The sequence below is a fragment of the Typopeltis vanoorti genome, chromosome 23 (assembly GCF_054136105.1).
Source record: "Typopeltis vanoorti isolate ZY-2024b chromosome 23, IOZ_Tvanoo_1.0, whole genome shotgun sequence".
In the NCBI taxonomy this organism is placed as follows: Eukaryota; Metazoa; Arthropoda; class Arachnida; order Uropygi; family Thelyphonidae; genus Typopeltis; species Typopeltis vanoorti.
In genome coordinates this window covers 39,592,368-39,612,339 of record NC_143571.1, presented here as the reverse complement: position 1 = coordinate 39,612,339, position 19,972 = coordinate 39,592,368, and the positions used below count along the sequence as shown (strand labels likewise).

General features: G+C 37.2%; 1 protein-coding gene across 5 annotated transcripts in view; it reads left to right on the top strand.

Annotated features, from left to right (window-relative positions):
* LOC150093791 (pyruvate dehydrogenase (acetyl-transferring) kinase, mitochondrial-like) overlaps window positions 1-19,972 on the top strand; it is a 280,509-nt gene that overhangs the window by 159,459 nt on the left and 101,078 nt on the right. For all 5 annotated transcript variants that reach the window (XM_090413176.1, XM_090413173.1, XM_090413178.1 and 2 more), the window contains exon 7: window positions 9,244-9,320. In XM_090413176.1, coding sequence (XP_090269302.1) covers window positions 9,244-9,320 — 77 coding nt within the window. The remainder of the gene's footprint in view (window positions 1-9,243; window positions 9,321-19,972) is intronic.

The window sequence follows — 19,972 nt, the reverse complement described above, 5'->3', positions numbered from 1 at the left end:
ACTGCACGAAGGAAGACTTACTTTCAAATCTAGTCGGTGACTAGAGGAAATTTTTGCCGGCTTGGTTGGCCAAGTGGTTAGCATATCTGCTCTATAGCCAAAAGGTTGTGGGTTCGAATCCTGCCATAGGCATGGATGTTTGTGATTTTCTGTGAAAATACTGGTGGTGGTTGTTGGTAGATGGCGTTTGTGTAGATAATGAACGTAGTTGATGGAGAGATGTGGAGTAGGTGCTCTCCCTCTGAGTCTTTGGACTCCCTGGAGATGCTTTGTAATAATAATAATAATATTTCCTCTTTTTCACTTATCAACCAACTTCTGCATCTGTAAGTCCTCAATCTTTCCTCATAGGACAATCAGTATTCCACAGACACTTACCATCTTGATCACTCACCACTGGATCCTCTCCACCACTTTTCTTTCCCAAGAAACCCGGAAACAAGACCAGACCTGAGCACAGTAATCCAGATATGGATGTATCAAGGACTTATTGTTATTATTCTCGCCTCCATGGAGTCAAAAGACTCATCGTCGGAGGTCCTTTCTAAGAAACACGTCTATCAAGACTCACTGAGGGAGATCCCTCCTAGGAAACACAAATTCTATCATACCACTCCTTAAACGCATTGACCGTTCTGCTCTCACCACTCCATCAGGCAGTGCATTCCATGGTTCAACCACCCTCCATGCAAAGAAACCACTCCTCACCCTCTTTCTCACAGTTTCCTTTCCTAACTTCCAGGGATGGCCCCTTGTCATGACTCCTTCCCGCTGTTCAACCAAGCTAAAGAACTCCCCAGTGTCAACCCTGTAACCACCTCTCAACAGTTTGAAAGTCTCAATCATATCACCTCTCCTTCTTCTATCCACCAAACTCTGCAGTCCACACTCCCTCAGCCGATCCTCATAACTAACATTGTACAGTCCTGACACCATCTTTGTTATCCCTCTTTGTACCCTTTCCACAGTTAATTTATCCCCTTCAAATTCTGGGGACCAGATCTGAGAACAATAGTCTAAGTATGGTCTGATCAGCCTTATACAATGGAATGATAACCATTTTATCTCTGCAGGTCAGTGTCCTCATTATTGCAGCAATCCTCTGTGTTACCTTCACTACCTTTGCAATGTCCTCTAAATTTCAGGTTTCTATCAATCATCAACCCCAGATCTCTTGTCTCCCCTACTTCCTCCAGTTTAACTCCTCCCGTAGAGTATGCAGCCTCCCATTGAAGTGTCCCAAACCTCAAGACCTTACATTTTGCTGTATTAAACCAATACCCCCATTCATTTGTATATCTGTCTAGTTTATTCAAATCCTCTTGCAGTGCTGCCACATCTGCACTATTACTAATAATCCTTCCCAGCTTCGCATCATCCGCAAACAACTGAATATCCCCTTGTAATCCACTGACAATGTCATTGATATAAAGGTTAAACAATATAGGTCCCAGTACTGAGCCCTGTCGGACCCCACTTGTAACCCTCTGCTTCCTTGAAACTGTCCCACGTACACAACTCACTGATACCTATCGGACAGCCAATCCTGAATCCAGTTGACCAATCTGACATCCAGACCCATGTGCTGCAATTAAATATCAGCTTATCATGTGGCACCCTGTCAAATGTCTTCACTAAGTCTAAGAAAATGGCAGTATATGCCTTTCCTCGTCTAATGCTCTTATAACTTTATCATAAAAGGCTAAAACAAGAGCAACCCTTCACAAATCCATATTGACTCTCACAGATAATATTCCCCTCATCTGCCCAATGCTGTATATGGTCCCTCACTACTTTCTCCAAGATCTTACTAACTACTGATGACACACAAACTGGCCTATAATTAGACACTTCCAGTCTGCTAGCACCCTTATGCAATGGCACTATCTTACCTTCCTTCCATTCCATGGGCACCTTTCCCACAGCCAGACTTTCATTGAAAAGCCAGGTCAAAGGCACTGTCAGTTCCCTAGCACATTCTCTCAAAACTCGTGGTGAAATACCATCTAGTCCCACAGCTTTACTAACATCCAGAGTACTAAGTATGTGGAACACACTCTTCTCCTGCACTTCTAAACCTCGAACCTGCCCTATCCCTCTAGTATTCAAATTGACTCCTCCAGGGTGAAATACTCCAATAAAGTGTTCATTGATCAATTCCATTATGTCCTCTGCATCAGTCATTCTATTCCCATTTTTATCCCACAATATCATTCTTCCACAGTCATTTCTCCTCCTACTAGCCACATAGCTAAAAAATTCCCTAGGATTTTCCTTAGATCTAAGGGCCAATCTTTTCTCATATTCCAGTTTCACCTTCCTTACCATACCAGTTACTCTCCTGTCCTGTGTCTTATATTCTTCATACATCTTCTCTTCACCTGTCTCCTTATATCTCTTTTATAGCCTCTTTTTCACATGCAGTTCCTGTTTAATATTGTTTGTTATCCACTTTACTCCAAATTGTGTCCTCTGCTTCACTCGTGGAATACAGCTTACCATTGCTACTAACAAATATTCCTTCACAATTTCCCAAGCACTAATGATATCCCGGCCTTCCAATTCCTACCTCCACGAAACTTCCCCAAGTTGGCATCTAAGACTGTTATAATCACCTGCTTTTTAATTCCACATACATTCCCATCTCTTTGATACTCCTGCATGTCTATTCATTTTCCAAATCAAAGCCATATGGTCCAACTGGTGGGAGAGATGTCATCTCAGTTATTATCAATTCTTCTGATGCTATAACCAAATCCCAAACTCTTGAACCTCTTGTTCTCTCTGTTACATATTGCCTAAGACATTTGTCCATCAAGAATTCTAGAAATTCCATTCCCTTATTGCTACATGCATCTTCCTCTCCCCAATTTATATTGTTGTAGTTAAAATCTCCCATGACAATCATTCTTCTTGCACTTGCCATGCTCAACTGTCTCAACATCTCCTGGTCCCCACCCTCTGTGCTCCTTGGTCTGTAGCAACACCCCACTAAATATTCGGTCTTGCCCACCTCCACCTCATACCATATGCTTTCAAAATCATTAGTGTCACAGCCTTCCAAAGCCTCCACTCTTAGAGGACATAGGTCGTCACATCATAAGAAGTAATCCACCACCACGTTTTCCCTTCCTATCCTGCCAAAAAATGCTGTACCCAGCAACTTCTATTCCTGTTATTATATCCTCTTCTGTCAACCACGTCTCGGTAATCACAATAATCTTTGGCTAGGCTGATGGTATCAGTGCCACCAATTCCTCTCCCTTATTCTGAATACTCCTGGCATTAGTATAAAGCATAAAATTGCCATTTTGCTATACCCAGCATTATCCTCTCTAGACTCCACTGGGCTCAGGGTTATCTGATGTCATCCCCCTTCTCCCAAGTACCCATTCCCACAAGAGGCCATCCCTGCTACCATCCACACTGGGACACACTGACTCGTTCAGAACAGCAATCTCTCCAGATGCTTACATCCTTCCTCATTCAAATGCAAGCGGTCTCTCGCATATAATTCCTCTCTGCTCTCAAACACACTCCAAGTATCTACATATTCCAATCCTCTCTTCTGACACATTCTCGCTGTTATGCCATTCAATATCACCACTCTTCTGATGTCTGCTCAGCTCGTCACTATCATACCTAGGCAACACACACACTATCTTTCCTCTCTGTGTCTTCTTTCGTACAACCTCAAGCAAGAATCTCATATCTCTCGCTGCCCCATTTACGCCACCACTTAAGTCATTTGTTCCCACCATCACAATCATCTCATCCATCCTTTCACCTCTCTTAACTGCCATAGCCACGCTTTCTATCGTTCCTCCTGGCAAACTTATAAAGAGGAATAACAACTTCCTTATCTCTGCTTGTTAGCATTCATCAGTAGCCAAGTAATCTTAAGAGGACACACTTAGCAGTATGCCCTCTAAACTCTTATTCTCTGTCTACTGCCATCCCCAAATCTCTAGCTTCATCTATTTCTTAGAGTACATTTCCATCAATGTAGTACACAGCTTGTATTCGATTTATCCCAAAATGCAATTGTGTAACTTTACATTTCTCCACATTAAGTGATATCCATTATCTTTTGCCCATACTGGCAGCCTATTAAATCATCCTGCAAGGCTCACTACATCATCTTTATTAATAGTCTACTCAATTTTGAACCATCAGCAAACAATGGAATATTTCCTTTTAGATTATTTCCTGTATCATTTATGTACAAATTGAACAGTAGTGAACTTAGCACAAAACTTTGCAGCCACCACTAGTCACCTGCTTTCTTCTGGACTCTGCTCAACCATATACCACTCCTTGATATCTGTCCATCTTCCACCCCTCTTATCCATATAACCAGTGTCATATTTATTTCCATTTGTTCTAATTTTCATAACAGAAGTGCATGTTATATTCTGCCAAATGCCTTAGCAAAATCCAGCATAATCATCATGTAGCCATTTCCATTATCGAACTCAGCTGTCACTCTGTTATAAAAAAGTTAGTAAATTACTAAGACATGACCAGCCCTTCATAAAACCATGTTGCCCTCATAGAATATCATATTCTTATCCACTCATTCTTGAATTCTCTTTTTAACCAATTTTTCCAATACTTTTATCACCACTCCTGAGATACTGATTGGTCTATAATTTGCTATTGCAGTCTTAGAACTTCCCTTATGAAAAGGAATTATTTTGTCCTCTTTCCACTCCTTTGGAACTCTACCAGAGCTGAGACTTAAAGAGCCTAACAGCAGCTAACTAACAGCATCCTTGCCATCAGGAGTAGTCCTTGTCAAGGCCTCTCAAACCAAAATGACACGGAACCATAAAATAACAATGTGATGTGGCACCCTATCCTGCCATTAAATAAGCATGCTCCTGGGGAGGCACTCAAAGATCAACTGCTGCAGCAACTGTCCACCAGGTAAGGTGCAGCTGCACGGGTATCTTCTTCATGTCAGGGATGGCCTGTAACTGTATTTCAAGGATTGATAGTAGCCTGCACCAGTCCCAGTTAGGAAGTTGCAACTTCTGATTAATACATCATCTTGGGATCCAAATGGCAAAAGTGGTATCCTGGACACAAACTACATGAAATGAGCATACACCATCAAAACAGACATTCCAGCTCGAACATCACCCTGGTCAACAATGTTCACATCCATAGTTTAGGGAGGATTGTATTCAAAAAAGTCCACTACAGTGTTCAAATTATTTTAGTCATCCTAAAAATCAGCAAAAATAGCCTAACAGCATTGGAAATTGCCTGACTATCCTCCAGCTGAACATCAGTTGATTTACTAGATCAAAATCAGAGATACTAAATAATATCCTTAACAAGCACAAAGTAAACATTGTTCCTCTATAAGAAACTCACCATACCTCACAGGAAAATATTACCATTCCTAACTATGTCCTTCTCACTGATAAACCTGATGAAAGACATGGCCTGGCAATCTACACAAAAGCAGATCTGGAAGGCATCTCTGGATCTCGGGGATATTCACAAAGTGATTCTATCATTGGTATCCACCTGTGGAACTTCTCACTCTGCAATGTATATAAGCCTTCTCTACTTAACTGGCCAAACCTTGCACTTCCTCAGCCAGCCCATCCTGGCATCATCCTTGGGGATTTCAACTTATGCAGTGTATTATGCAGGTACAATAATGATGTTGATCCAGGCCTGCAACTAACAGACTGAATGTTAACAAATCCTCCACCTCCTCTACAACAGCAAACAACCTGGAGCCTTCAAATCTGGATGATGAGGATCAGTCAATCCGTGCCTTCTGCTTTACTACCACTGACATGTAGAGAACTCCTCTCACCTCAACTTCTTCCTCCTTTTCTCCACAGCCAACACTGACTCTGCTTTCCCCAGAATAAATCTCAGTCAAATCTCCAAAATAAACAGCTTCCCAATACCCTGATGGAATCTCAGGAAAGCAGATTGGCCAGAATTCACTGAATTCATTGAAAACAACAACAGCATAATTGCACTTATAGTTGATAATTATGAAAGATTCACTAACTCCTCATATCATCTGGCAAAAGACACATCCCAGAGGATTTAGAAAGACCTACATGTCATGCTGGTCAACTGAAAGTAGTATTCTTCTTGTAGAATATGAACAATAGGACCATCCAGACACTACTTCTGCCTTTCTAAGATCCTCGGATGATGGTAGAAGAGCTCACTGATATGAAGAAAAAACAATCCCAACTTTACCAGATCAAGTTGTAAGGCTTTGTCACTGCTCCATCGACTGGGAGGCTCATCGCTTCAAACAGAACTAAAGGAAAAGTAAATCCAAACTGTATTGCAAAAATCTTAGATAAAAAGCTAAAGCAAAATTCTCAAAATACCAAAAAAAAAGTTTCCTTATCTTGTTCCTACATTCACAGCAAACTCCAATCCAGTAACTCTAGATGAAATTGATGCAACCCTCAAACTAACTAAAATAGGTAATGCCCCTACCATTGATGGCATCCTTCCAGATTTTCTTACTGACCTTGGCCTAAAAGCAAAAGCCTGCCTGTCTAATTGTCTAATTTTTTATCCTTAATAATAAATGATAAACGAATCCCAAAACTTGGATGTGAATCAATGATAACTTTGATTTTCAGCAGTTGCTAACAACTACCATCCCATAGCATTGATCTATGCTCCTTATAAACTTTTTGAAAGAATTATCCTTTCTAGAATTTCTCCAAAAATAGATCTTACCCAATGAACAGACTGGGTTTAGACCTGGCAGAAACTTCTGTGAGTCCTGGCCCTCACAATCTGCATAGAAACTGGATACCCAAAAGGGTTAAAAAACAGATATTGCTTTTGTAGACCTAACATTAGTTTATGCTATATGGAAGAGAGGCTTACTGTATAAAACAGCCAAAATAAACTGCCAAAAAACTCTACAACTGCTAGAACAAATGTTCTCTAAGTTCACAAATAACAGAACATTTAACCTACAGCAGGCGTGGCCAACTTCATTCTATACGAGGGCCAATATATGATGAGTGGTAGTGTCACCGGCCACACACTTTTAGACAGAACTTAAATAAAAATAAACTTGCATTTTTTCAAGGCAATAGTTATATGTATTGAATTACTATATTTGTTAACATACATGTGTAGAGGCTTAAGTGCTGTGAGGACATCATGTTGGAGGCTTAATGGATTTTTTTACAACACTCAAAAAGAATTAAAATAGAATTTAATACTTCCTATATTTCGCCCTAGTCACTAGGACATCTACGGGGATTACAAAACAATTAATGTAACATATACACAAATAACAAACAATACTGAGCCCAACCACGTGGGTGACACTAAAGTCCTATCTAGGTAGAGCACCCTCTAAGGGCAGTAGTAGGTGGCCTGGAATGTAAGGTGGGAACTCTGGTGATGAGTGTTTCCCAAATCTTCAGAAGCTTAATGCAACCGTATTTATTGAGATTTGGTTGGTTTTTGAGAGCTGCTGCTGCTTCTAAGAAAAGTCTCTCTTTCTTGAATTTGCTGTGGTGGAGCATGGTGGTTTTCTTCCATGATACCCTGTGGGTGGTGTCCAAAACATGGTCAGCCAAGCCTGAATGGCCATAGTTGTGTTTGAAGATGTAAGACTTGTGTTCCTCTAGACGGATGGATGCTGATCTGCCTGTCTGTCCAAAGTACGCCAACTTACAGGAACAGGGTACTTTGTAAACTCCAGGCAGAGAGAGAGGAGGGAGCTGATCTTTCGTAGAACGGATAAGGGCAAGGTTGCGGTGGGGCTTATATGCTGTGTGTGTAGGTTGTACTGTTTTAGTATCTTGGCTATTTTTTCGGATGTGCCACGGATGTAGGGTATGGTGATGGCATTTTTAAATTCTTGTTGACGAGAAGGACGGGGAATGGGGTAGGAGTTGATTATTTTTTTGATACTGTGATTGCTGTAGCCATTGGAGAGGAAAGTGCTGTGTATGTGGTTAAGCTCAGTAGTGAGGGCAGTTCCACTGGAACAAAGATTGTGGGCTCTCTTGGTAAGAGTTTTAATAATGCCATATTGTTGAGAGGGGTGGTGGTGGGAGAGTTAAACTCTCCCACCACCTTCCATGGTTGCCTGTTTTTTTCCCACATCTCTTCTGAAGTGCTCCTCTGTGCTTCAGAAGAGAAGCTATGATCAAAGAAATACATAAAATCAGAAATAACATCCCTTCTATCTCTCTACTTCCAGCTCACCACCTTTCTTCCAGATCTCTTATCTGGTTTGTGGAAATACCAGTTATGATCCCCAGGACTGGTGGAAATGACTCTGGAATGAACTTTAAATAAATACCTGATTACAGATCTAACTGCCAAACCTCCAAGATCTAATCTACCTCGATACTTCTGGAGCCAGGTAAACTGATTTAGAACTGGACAAGGCAGTTGTGCCCACTTACTATATCTTTGGGGAATTTCACAGTCACCCTTTTTTTTGTTTTTGTGTGTGGTACTATGCAGACATGCATATTATCACTAATGACTGCTCCCCATACACTCCTTTCCCAGAGGCCTCAGGAACTTGCACTTACTCCTAAATAGTGCTACCAATTAGTTGACTGAACTCTCAGTATGTATATAGTTTTGCTTATTAATTTCTTTTATTTTTACCCATGCAATATATAAATAACATTACTTACATGAGGACACCTACAGCAGGCAGAAATTTCCCAAACTGAGTTGTTGCAAAAGTGACATACTATGATTGTGCCATATTGTAAGTCACTGAGCTCTTCAATGAAACGGCCCATTTTACTGTTAATGTATGAAAATTGCATGACTGTGTTTTCCTTTTATACTGTATTAGCCATGGCTGTGATATATATATCCATATCCACTACTACAAAAAGCTGTCTGAATATTTTTGATCAGAGAGTTTTTAAGTTTATCTCTTTTAAGTAGTGCAAGATAAAAGCAGGTCATTCTTAGTATTTGTATTTTTGTAAGTTCTCAGTCATTTTCAGAATTTTTCAAAATTTAGCTGTAAAATAATATGAAATATTTATTATCCTTTGCATTAATAATTTTAATGCCAGAATAACATTTTTTTAAAGTTTTTTATACCTAACATTTTATTTGACTCTGTTTTGAATTAAGCAATTGAAATTTTTTCATGCATATGAAATAGGTAGGCAGGATAACCCCTAAGAATATAGTTTATAGTGATTACATAATTTTAAGAATGAATTAATATTAGAATTTTGATTTTAGCCTTAGAACCAGAGGTTCCTGTTTGTGTGGTTTATGTGCCAGCACATCTCTATCATATGTTGTTTGAACTATTTAAGGTAATGTTGATTTTTACAGGATGTTTCTGGTTTTCAATTTATAATATTGTGAATATGTGTAGTTGTAATTTTATTATTATAATGATTACCATCATCATAAATACATAAGGGAGTCAAAAGATACTCACTATCAAATACAGTGCTCATGAAACCACATCTTAAGCCTTGTAAATTATACTTACATTTCTACATACTTATAGTACAAAGGCCTATAAATAAGAATTCATCAGAAGCAACTAGATTGCCAGATTTCTGTCCAGAGGCATATTATATATGATAATACATGGATCTTTATCCTCAAACTTTGCAACTTTACTTCTGAACAGCTATGCAGCTATTAACTCTATGCAAATCTGTTCAAGCATTAAATATTTGTCTCTCATTTAGGGATGGTGCCCCTAAGAGTTCCTGAAAACACTGAATCAGTCCAGAAGAGGGAAATTAGGTTGATTAATTACCTATCTCTTACCAAGATAGTACAGTGCTTTCTTTGTGGGATAACTGCACTCTCTTTTATACCGATGTTCAGCTGTTTCCATTTTTTACAAAGTATTTCTATGGTCATCAGAGTTGGCATCACTGATTTCCCTACACTCTAAATCTCATAAAACATGTATAGCATCTATTCAACATTCCATTGCAGTTCAACTCCAGCCTCACAAAATAATTTTTTTTTTCTTTTTTTCTGCTGTTACTATACTCTGGAGCAGTCTTCCTGCTTATGTATTTCCTAAAGATTGTAATCTGCAGGTCCTCAACTCCAATAATAACAAGTTTTGTCTTTCTCCTCAATATTTTTTCATTTGTGATATTAATATACTAGAGGTTGAACAAACCTGCCAACCTGCCATTAAAACAGTCAAATTATTTATACAAAGATTCATTGATGCATTTGAAGGTTAAAAGCATTTGCACAATTTTTTTTTTCTCAACCAAACACTTCTTTGAAATAAATGTACTCACAAAAGTGCATTTTCAGGCATTCTACATTTTAACAGCTTCAAATGGCTTCATTTATAAATTTAAAAACATAAAGGAGGTGGTAAGACAGAGCAAACAAATTATACATGGCCTAATATTTCTGTAGTGGTTGTTATAGAAAAATTAAGTCAGGGTTCAAATTCAGAAATGGGTGAATAAGAAAACGATATCATATATGTGGTGGAGGACAGTACAGTTTTGTGAAGAATAAGTATTTATTGCCTTATTTATTCTCACTTTCTCTAATCAAGTTACAGCTCCCTTGGATAAAGAAAATAGCTCTACCATGATAATACTGGACTCTGCAAAGGCATTTAAACAAATGACTGCACAAAAAATTATTATGTAAATTGGAACAAATCAGGATCAATACGAATCTGGTGACATGGTGAATAGAGTGGCTAATAGATAGATATAAAAATATATAGTAGACCAGAATCAAGAAGGCAAGTAACCAGTCATATGCTGCTAAGTCTCTACTTCCACCACTCTAAATAATTTGTTTGTTAATGATTTGAGGTGGAATTAATACTAATATTATATTATTTCTGATCTACATGGAGTTATAACACTCATCATGGAAGTTCCAGCTTAAACAACCTTAGCTAACACAAAGTTTTAAACTCATTCACTGTTCCACTTTCACCACTTTCTCAGGTAATGCATTTTGATGCCCCTAGCATTCTCCATACAAAAAACTTACTTCTTACTCTCTTACTTACTATAATACATTTAGTTTAATCCTTTATCCAAGTGTACTTACTACTATATTTTGCAACTTCTAGGAATGGCCCCCTTCTCCTTGTCCATTCCCCTTGTTCTACCATATGAAAAATATCTCCAGTGTTAATCCGGAAAACGTCCCTTCACTTTGTCTTCTATTCATCAAGCTCTGTAGTTTCCCTGCCTTTGGTCTCCCTGCATTCTTTAAATGATCACCACCAAACCCATTCAATTGCAGTCCATCAACCATTCCAACTTCCTTTCAAATTCACTTTATAGATGCACAAAATAATCATCATTTGCCTCACTCAAATGAGCCATATTATTATTATTATTATTATTATTATTATTATTATTATTAAAACAAGACCTCATGGAGTCAAAGACTCATCTAGGAGGTCCTTTTATCTCACACACATCTCATCATACCGGGTCTTAAACACATTCAAACTCCTTGCAGACACCACACTCTCAGGCAAGGCATTCTAATCATTCACAACTCTGCACGAAAAAATCCTGCCTCTCACTCCCCTACTCGCACCCTCTTTATACAGTTTCCAGGTATGACCTCTGGTTCTCCCCTGATCTCCCACTATTCTCTGTAGAACTTCTCCACCATTGATCCTATAACAACCCCTTACCAACTTGTAGGTCTCTATCATATCTCCCCTCTTCCTTCTCTCCACTAGACTCTGCAAATTACATCTTTTCAATCTTTCCTCATACTCGACATTCCAGAGGTCAGAAACTACCTTAGTCAGTCGCCTTTGCACCCTTTCCAACATCTCTTCATCCTTCTGAAAACCAGGTGACCAAATCTGGGCACAATAGTCCATGTGTGGCGTACTCTGCTCCGCTTCTCAACTCACTATTATCATATCTGAGAAGCATTATCCTTTACTGCCACAACAACTTCCTCAAATCTATATCCACATTCTTCTTCTTCTTATTTTTTTTTTTTTACCATCTAAGTCTTTTGTGCCCAATTCTGGTGCATATTCTTTCCTTCTATGCAATGTATCAGTGATTCGGTTCAGTTTTCCACTTGAAAAACATGTATAACTTGTTATTCGCTACAACTCTAATGATTGAATAACAAGTTTTATATACAAGAGTGGTCTGAAAAGTTTTCGGTCTCGACCATAAATGCAACATTATCGGCAAGATTTTTTTTTCAAAGTTGGTACATCTGTCATAAGCATCCATGTGAAATTGCAGGTCATTTTATCAAATAGTTTGTTTTATATAGCTATCTGAAGCAAAAGTGTTGTCTATATCCCTTGAAATGGATAAAATTGAGTATCATGCAGTTATAAAATTCTTTGTAAAAGAAGGTTTAACGCCAAAAGAAATTCATTCGAAGTTCATAAAAGTTTATGGGCACTCTTCTCCTTCATTTTTGACAATTAAGAAATGGACTGCTGAGTTTAAACATGGCCATACAGCCTTGAAGATAATCCACGTGAAGGATGTCCAAAAAGTTTAACAACACCAGAAATCATTGATCAAGTGCACAATATGGTATTGGATGACCGACAACTCAAAGTGCATGAAATTGCTGCGACTATAGGCATTTCAAAAGCACGTGTAGGATATATTTTGCATGAAAAATTGCAAATGAAAAAGCTTTGTGCAAGATGGGATCTGCTGTGTGCTTGCTCACAGCAGATCAAAAATGCACTTGCATGAAAATCTCTGAACAGTGCTTGGAGCGTTTTAACAAGAATAAAACTGATTTTATGTGTCGATTTATTACTATAGATGAGACTTGGATTCACCATTATCCACCAGAATCCAAACAGCAGTCAAAACAGTGGACAGAAGCCGGTTGTTCAGCACCAAAGAAGATGAAGTCTGTTCCATCAGCAGGAAAGGTCATGGCATCGGTGTTTTTGGATGCTAAAAGCATTTTGTTTATTAATTATCTTGAAAAGGTAAAACAATAACCGGGGAATATTATTCTGATCTTTTAACGAAAAAATTTGTGATGAAAGAATAAAAAAAATCATATTTCATCAGGACAATGCACCTTCCCACAAAAGAAAATGAAGGGATCTGCACTATGAATTGTTGGAACATCTACCTTATTCCCCAGATTTGGCTCCCTCTGACTTCTATCTCTTCCCAAAACTAAAACTCTTCTTTGCTGGTCAGCATTTCTCTTTGAATCAAGAGGTGATTGCAGCTGTAGAGGGGTATTTTACAGATCTTACTGAGAACCACTACAGGGACGGGATAATGGCGCGGCAGCATCGCTGAAATAAATGTATTAGTCTTAATGGAGATTATGTTAAAAAAATAATAATTTTGAAATTATAAATTCGTTTTTTCATTGTTAGGCCGTGAACTTTTCAGACCACCATCGTATATATAAAATGAAATAGTAATATTTCATTTTACTATATAATATTTCATATTATTAAGAGAAATACTTCATTGTAATATGAAGAAAGTATTAAATAGTAAAATGAAATATTACTATTCTTCTTTTCACTCTTCATTTTCATCAATATATAATATCAATCACCTTAATATAATGATAGAAGACCTATATCATGATAACAGAAAAGTTGGTCTAAAAATAAACAGAGAAAAAACTAAAATCATGTTTAATCATTTTGTTACACCAAAAAACAAACATAACAACAGAAAACAATTTCTTGGAAAGAGTCTCTTCATATACATACTTAGGTCCTCTCATTGATTTAAACTGTGGACTCCCAAAAAAGGAAATAAATAGAAGAGTTCACCTTGTCTGTAGTGCATTCAGAAAATTGTAAAACATATTTCAAAACAATGCTGTCCCACTCTGTTTACAAAGGAAGACATTTTACTAGTGGATACTTTTAGTCATCACATATGGTTGTGAAACTTGGTCTCTAACCAAAGCACTGGCAAATAAACTAGCAACAACTTAAAGAAAAACTGAAGAGGTTGATGCTAGGCATCACATTAAAAGATAAGAAGCAAAACACCTAGATAAGAAGCCAGACTCATATCACTGACATCATTCTTCGCCACAAATGACTAAAATGGAAATGGCCCGGACATCTATCCAGAAGAGAAGATGAGCGATGGGCCACCATACTTACGAACTGGATTCCAAAAGAAGGGAAATGAGCCAAGGATGTCCTAAAAGAAGGTGGAGTGATGAATTGTCACATTTTGTTGGGAAAAATTGGTCAACCATTGCCAAGAACAGAAAAAGCTGGAAGGAACTGGAGGAGGCCTTCATTCAGCAGTGGAGAAAATAGCTGAAAAGAAGATGTAATACTTCATATTACTATGAAGAGAAATACTTCATTGTAATATGAAGAAAGTATTAAATAGTAAAATAAAAATTACTATTATTCTTTTCACTCTTCATTTTCATCAACCCTTGCCTAAGCTTTTCCGCTGTGTTCCCTTTTCTGTCCTTACCAGTTCTACCATCCGATTTTTGATTATTCCTGGTGATGCTATCTCCCATTTTGAAGTGCTGTAACCTATCATTACAGGTCTTGCATACATTAATACTTTCCTCTTTTTCATTCATTTTAAACATTCCACAAATCTTACATTTTTTGATGCATGCATAAAACAATTCTCACAGAGCATCCACTGAAATAAATCCAGTGCAAAACTAGATCTTTGTGCTGAAACTTTCTATGACACTGATGTGTGCTTTATATGTGCCATTTTCAGATTGTCTCACACTAACATTGATGGTAAAACAATTATATTATTAATGCTATTGGGATAATAATAACACTGGCCAACAAAAAATTTTTTTTTTTTCTGCTGATTATGACTGACTCTTGTTTTTTACTAATTTGGATGCGCTGATTTCAAATATCAAACCCATTTTTCTCTATCACATCAGGATTTTCCTCTATGGCATTTTCTTTTTGCTAATTTGTAAGTTTTTGATAGTTTTAAGGAGGCAGTACTATTTAGAGGATCAAAAAAATCGATTTTTTAATATTATTTTCTGAAAGTATGTACTTTTAAAAATCTGTTCCTAACTTTTTATCAAGAAATTCGAAAAATTCCCGAAGATATAGCCTATTATTCAAAGCGGTGCGCAGATCAGAATCGGAGCACTCACCACTCTCACTTGTTAGTAAACGAATAAATGTGTAAGAACCTGCAATGGCACGTACTGGCACTTTGAATGCGAGAGAGGCCGATAACTGACCTAATACATTTAGGTGATGAAAAGTAGGCGATGACAACTGCCTAAAACAAATGAATGCTATATGTGTCATAGCGGACAAAGAACGATCGAAATCAGTCAATCATTAATCGATCATGAAAGTATAATGAGCACTTATAACGTTTCAATAAAGTCTCTGGTTTTTTTTGTCTTGTTAATTGCATGTTAGTCGGCAGTGAAGAAAATACATCATGTCTACTACTCGAAATTGTGTCAATAGTGTAGATTTCGTCTGCTACATTTGTGGCAGCTTTACTGTTCCCAGTCAAAGGACAAATATCACTGATTTCGTTAAGAAAGTGTGCTTTGCATAGTTTGATGTAAAAATTGCAGATCAGGACAAGCCATGGGCTCCAAAAGTGTGTAAGTCATGTGTAAAAAATTTACGACAGAGGAGCAAGGGAAAACGCCAAAAATTAGCTTTTGGCATTCCAATGATTTGACATGAACCGAAAAATCATGTAGATGATTGCTATTTTTGTTTAGTTCAGACTTCTGGTTATAATAAGAAGAATAAGAAAAAAATTGTGTATCCAAATCTCGACTCAGCAATTCGGCCAGTTGCTCATTCCAATGAAATAGCCGTGCCAATTTATAAAGGACTTCCTTTACTTGAGAACGAGCATGATTGGGATATGCCAGATGTTCTTGAGGAGCAAGACCCAGATGTTGATTTAGACAATGAAAATTTATTTCTAGTTCTGGACCGCAACGTTTTACTCAAGCGGAATTGATTGACTTAGTAAGAGATTTGGGCCTATCAAAGGAATCATCGGAATTGTTAGCTTCAAGATTAAATGAAAAAAACTTACTGGAGCAAGATGCGAAGATAACTTTTTATTGTAGCAGGGAAAGTAATCTTGTACAATATTTTAAACATGAGTGTGGGTTTGTTTACTGTAACAATGTGTCAGGTTTACTTACTGAAATGAGTGTTGTACAATATCATCCAAATGAGTGGCGTTTATTTATCGACAGTTCAAGCAGAAGTCTCAAGTGTGTCTTGCTACACAATGGGAATGTATATGGCTCAATTCCTATTGGCTATTCAGTCTACTTAAAGGTAACATATGAGGACATTAAAAAGGTTCCGAAGTTATTAAAATATACAGACCATAACTGGATCATCTGTGTGGATCTTAAAATGGTGAACTTTTTACTTGGCTTTCAAAGAGGATATATAAAGTTTCCGTGTTTTCTATGCTTCTGGGATAGTCAAGTTAGAAACCAACACTGGAGTCAGAAACATTGGCCTCTTAGAATATCCTTAAATGTTGGAGAACAGAATGTTATAAATCAACCTTTAATCGACAGAGAAAAAATCATTTTTCCACCTCTACACATCAAACTAGGTCTTATGAAGTAGCATGTTAAAGCTTTAGATTTACAAGGCGACTGTTTCCAATACATATGTGAAAAATTTCCATGACTTAGTTATGAAAAAATTAAAGCCGGTGTATTTGATGGACCGCAAATTAGAACTTTAATGAGTTACCCAAATTTCATCAACTCTATGAACGAAATTGAGAAAGAGGCCTGGACTTCATTTATGATGGTTGCAAATAATTTTCTTGGAAACAAAAAAGCGTGCAATTACATCGCCTACAGCACCTAAATTCTCAGGAAATCTATCAAGATGACTGTATAGGAAATGAAGCTTTATACTCATGTTGCAACCTAGGCTTCCCGAGAATTTAGGTGCTGTAAGCGATGAACAAGGCAAAAGATTTCATCAAGACTTAAAAACTATGGAAGATCGGTACCAAGGAAGATGGGATTCTTACATGATGGCCGACTACTGTTGGAGTATTCAAAGGGATTGCCAAAACAGAACACACAGCAGAAATTGCTACAAACAAAAATTTATTCCCTGAAACTCATGTGTAAGGAAAATTGTTATTTTTTTATAAATATTCTTGGGTTCTTACGCATTTATTCGTTTACTAACAAGCGAGAGCAGTGAGTGCTCCGATTCTGATCTGCGCACCGCTTTGAATAATAGGCTATATCTTCGGGAAATTTTCGAATTTCTTGATAAAAAGTTAGGAACAGATTTTTAAAAGTACATACTTTCAGAAAAGAATATTAAAAAATAGATTTTTTTTGATCCTCTAAATAGTACTGCCTCCTTAAAACTATCAAAAACTTACAAATTAGCAAAATGAAAATGCTATAGAGGAAAAACCTGACATGATAGAGAAAAATGGGTTTGATATTTGAAATCAGTGCACCCAAATTAGTAAAAAACAAGTCTCATATAAAAGTCAGAAAAAATTGTGTTGGACAGTGTAATTATTATTATCATTATCTCCAGAATCCCCATGAAGTCAAAGACTCGTTGCAGGAGTTCCCTTTGTCATACACACATAGCTCATCATACGGTATCTTAATACAAGAGTGGTCTGAAAAGATTTTGGCCTCGACCATAGATGGCAACACTCTCGGCAAGATTTCTTTTTATCTGTTATAAGCATCCATGTGAAATTGCAAATCATTCTATCAAGTAGCTTGTTTTATACAGCTGTTTGAAGCAAAAGTGTTGTCTATCCCTTGAAATGGATAAAATTGAGTATCGCACGGTTATAAAATTCTTTGTAAAAGAAGATTTAATGCCAAAAGAAATTCATTCAAAGTTCATAAAAGTTTATGGTCACTCTTCTCCTTCATTTTCAACAATTAAGAAATGGGCTGCTGAGTTTAAACGTGGCTGTACCAGCCTTGAAGATGATCCACATGAAGGACGTCCAAAAAGTGTAACAACACCAGACATAATTGATCAAGTGCATGATATGATATTAGATGACTGGCGAGTCATCCAATACCATATACCATACAATACCAGTCATCTTCAATATTAATCCTATTTCAACATCTTACCAATTTGTACAAATCTATCATCATCCCTCTTCTTCCTATCCACTAGACTGTAAAGGTTAAAAAAATTGCATTTTTTAAACTTTTCTTCATGCTCAACATTCCAGAGACCATAAAGTACCGTAGTCAATTGCCTCTAGACCCTTTCCAATATCTCTTCATCCTTTTGAAAATCAGGTAACTAAATCTGTACACAGTCGTCCATATGTCATCTTATATGAACAATAGTGCATAGATTCCTTATATGATAGAACCAGATTCTCTTTACGTGTCCTATGTATCATTTCCAGAATTCCTTGTGTTGTCCTCAAAATTTTTGCAATGTGTTCTCTAAATTTCAGATCCTTATCCATTGTCATCCGAAGATCTCTTATTTTATCCACCTCCAACATTATATCCCCACCAAGAGTAAATTGTACATCCCATATTTGTTTTCCAAATTTTAAAACCGTACATTTTGCAACATTGAACTGGTATCCCCACTCCTGTGTCCATTCACTCAGTCTATTCAAGTCTTCTTGTTAGGCCACAACATCTTCTCTACGCCTCATAGTTCTTCTCAACTTTGCATCATCTGTAAACAACTGAATATCCTCCCCTTCAAATCTTCCCCAGTTTCATTAACATGCTGGTTAAACAGCAATGGTCCTAAAACAGATCACTGAGGCACACCACTAACATCGAACCCCATTTACTCTAGTTTGAACATCAACTTATCATTTTATCAAAAGACTGCAAAATCTAAGTACACTACTGTGTATTCATCTCCCTCATCCATTGCAGCTATCACCTTATTGTAAGTAAGTAAATTACTAAAACATGACTTCCTTGTGGCAAATTCAATCTATCCATTAAACAAAATATCACTGTTGTCAAACCAATTCTAGATCCTGGTTCTCATTATCCTCTCCAACACTTTAACACCTGTCACATGGATTGGCCTATTCTTTGATGCTCATGTTCTATCACCTCCCTTTTGAAACAGTATAATCTTCCCTTCATTCCACTCCTTTGAAACTTGTCCCAATTATTCATATTAAACAAATGTGCTAAGGTAGATTTCAACTCCTTGATTCCTTGCCAAGAAGTGAATATGAAACAGGTTATTTGGTAATAAAGCTGTTGTGGAGGTGTAGTGTACTGGTTTAGTAGTTTCTAAAATCTATTTATGGTGGTGGACATAGCAAATTTACATTTAAATAAATGACAGAGATGCTGTTCGTGAAGTAATGCCACTTATGGAATCATATGATTTTATTAATAGTAAGCATTTGTATGCAGTTCATTATGAGTAGATTTGCTTGAATAATAATTAACTAGGTTTTAACTCATATATGTTTTTTATTTATGCTTAGAAAAACATGTTGTCTTTCCTCAACATGTTTTGCTATCTGTCATATCTAACAGCATCTTCAGGAGGTTGTTTAACATAAGTAAAAAAAAACCAACAAAAAATAAACATTTTGCAACAGCCACTACTATCTATAAATTGAAAAGACTGGAATGAAAGTTTAATCATGAGTATCATTAGGCATGTTGTGTGCAGTCTCTACATTGGGTAGAAACTGTACATAACAAGTCTCTACATTGTTGTGTAAACTCTGTATGTGATTACTGGCATAGGAGAGGTCTGGAACACGACATGTATTAATTAATGACTTACAAACATTGTGAAGGATCGTTTCTTAGTTTCTATTTAGTGTACCTTTTGAGCGCATCACCTTGGGGGACTCTTCAAACAACCTGTCAAAGTACTCTTCTAAGTAGGGTATGGAGGAGCTTGCCAATTTATCATGTGATGTTCTTTGAGGATGAAGTGCTATGAGTCTGTTTTTTATTCCATTTTATTTTTAACATTACCTGTATGTTTTTTGTTGCA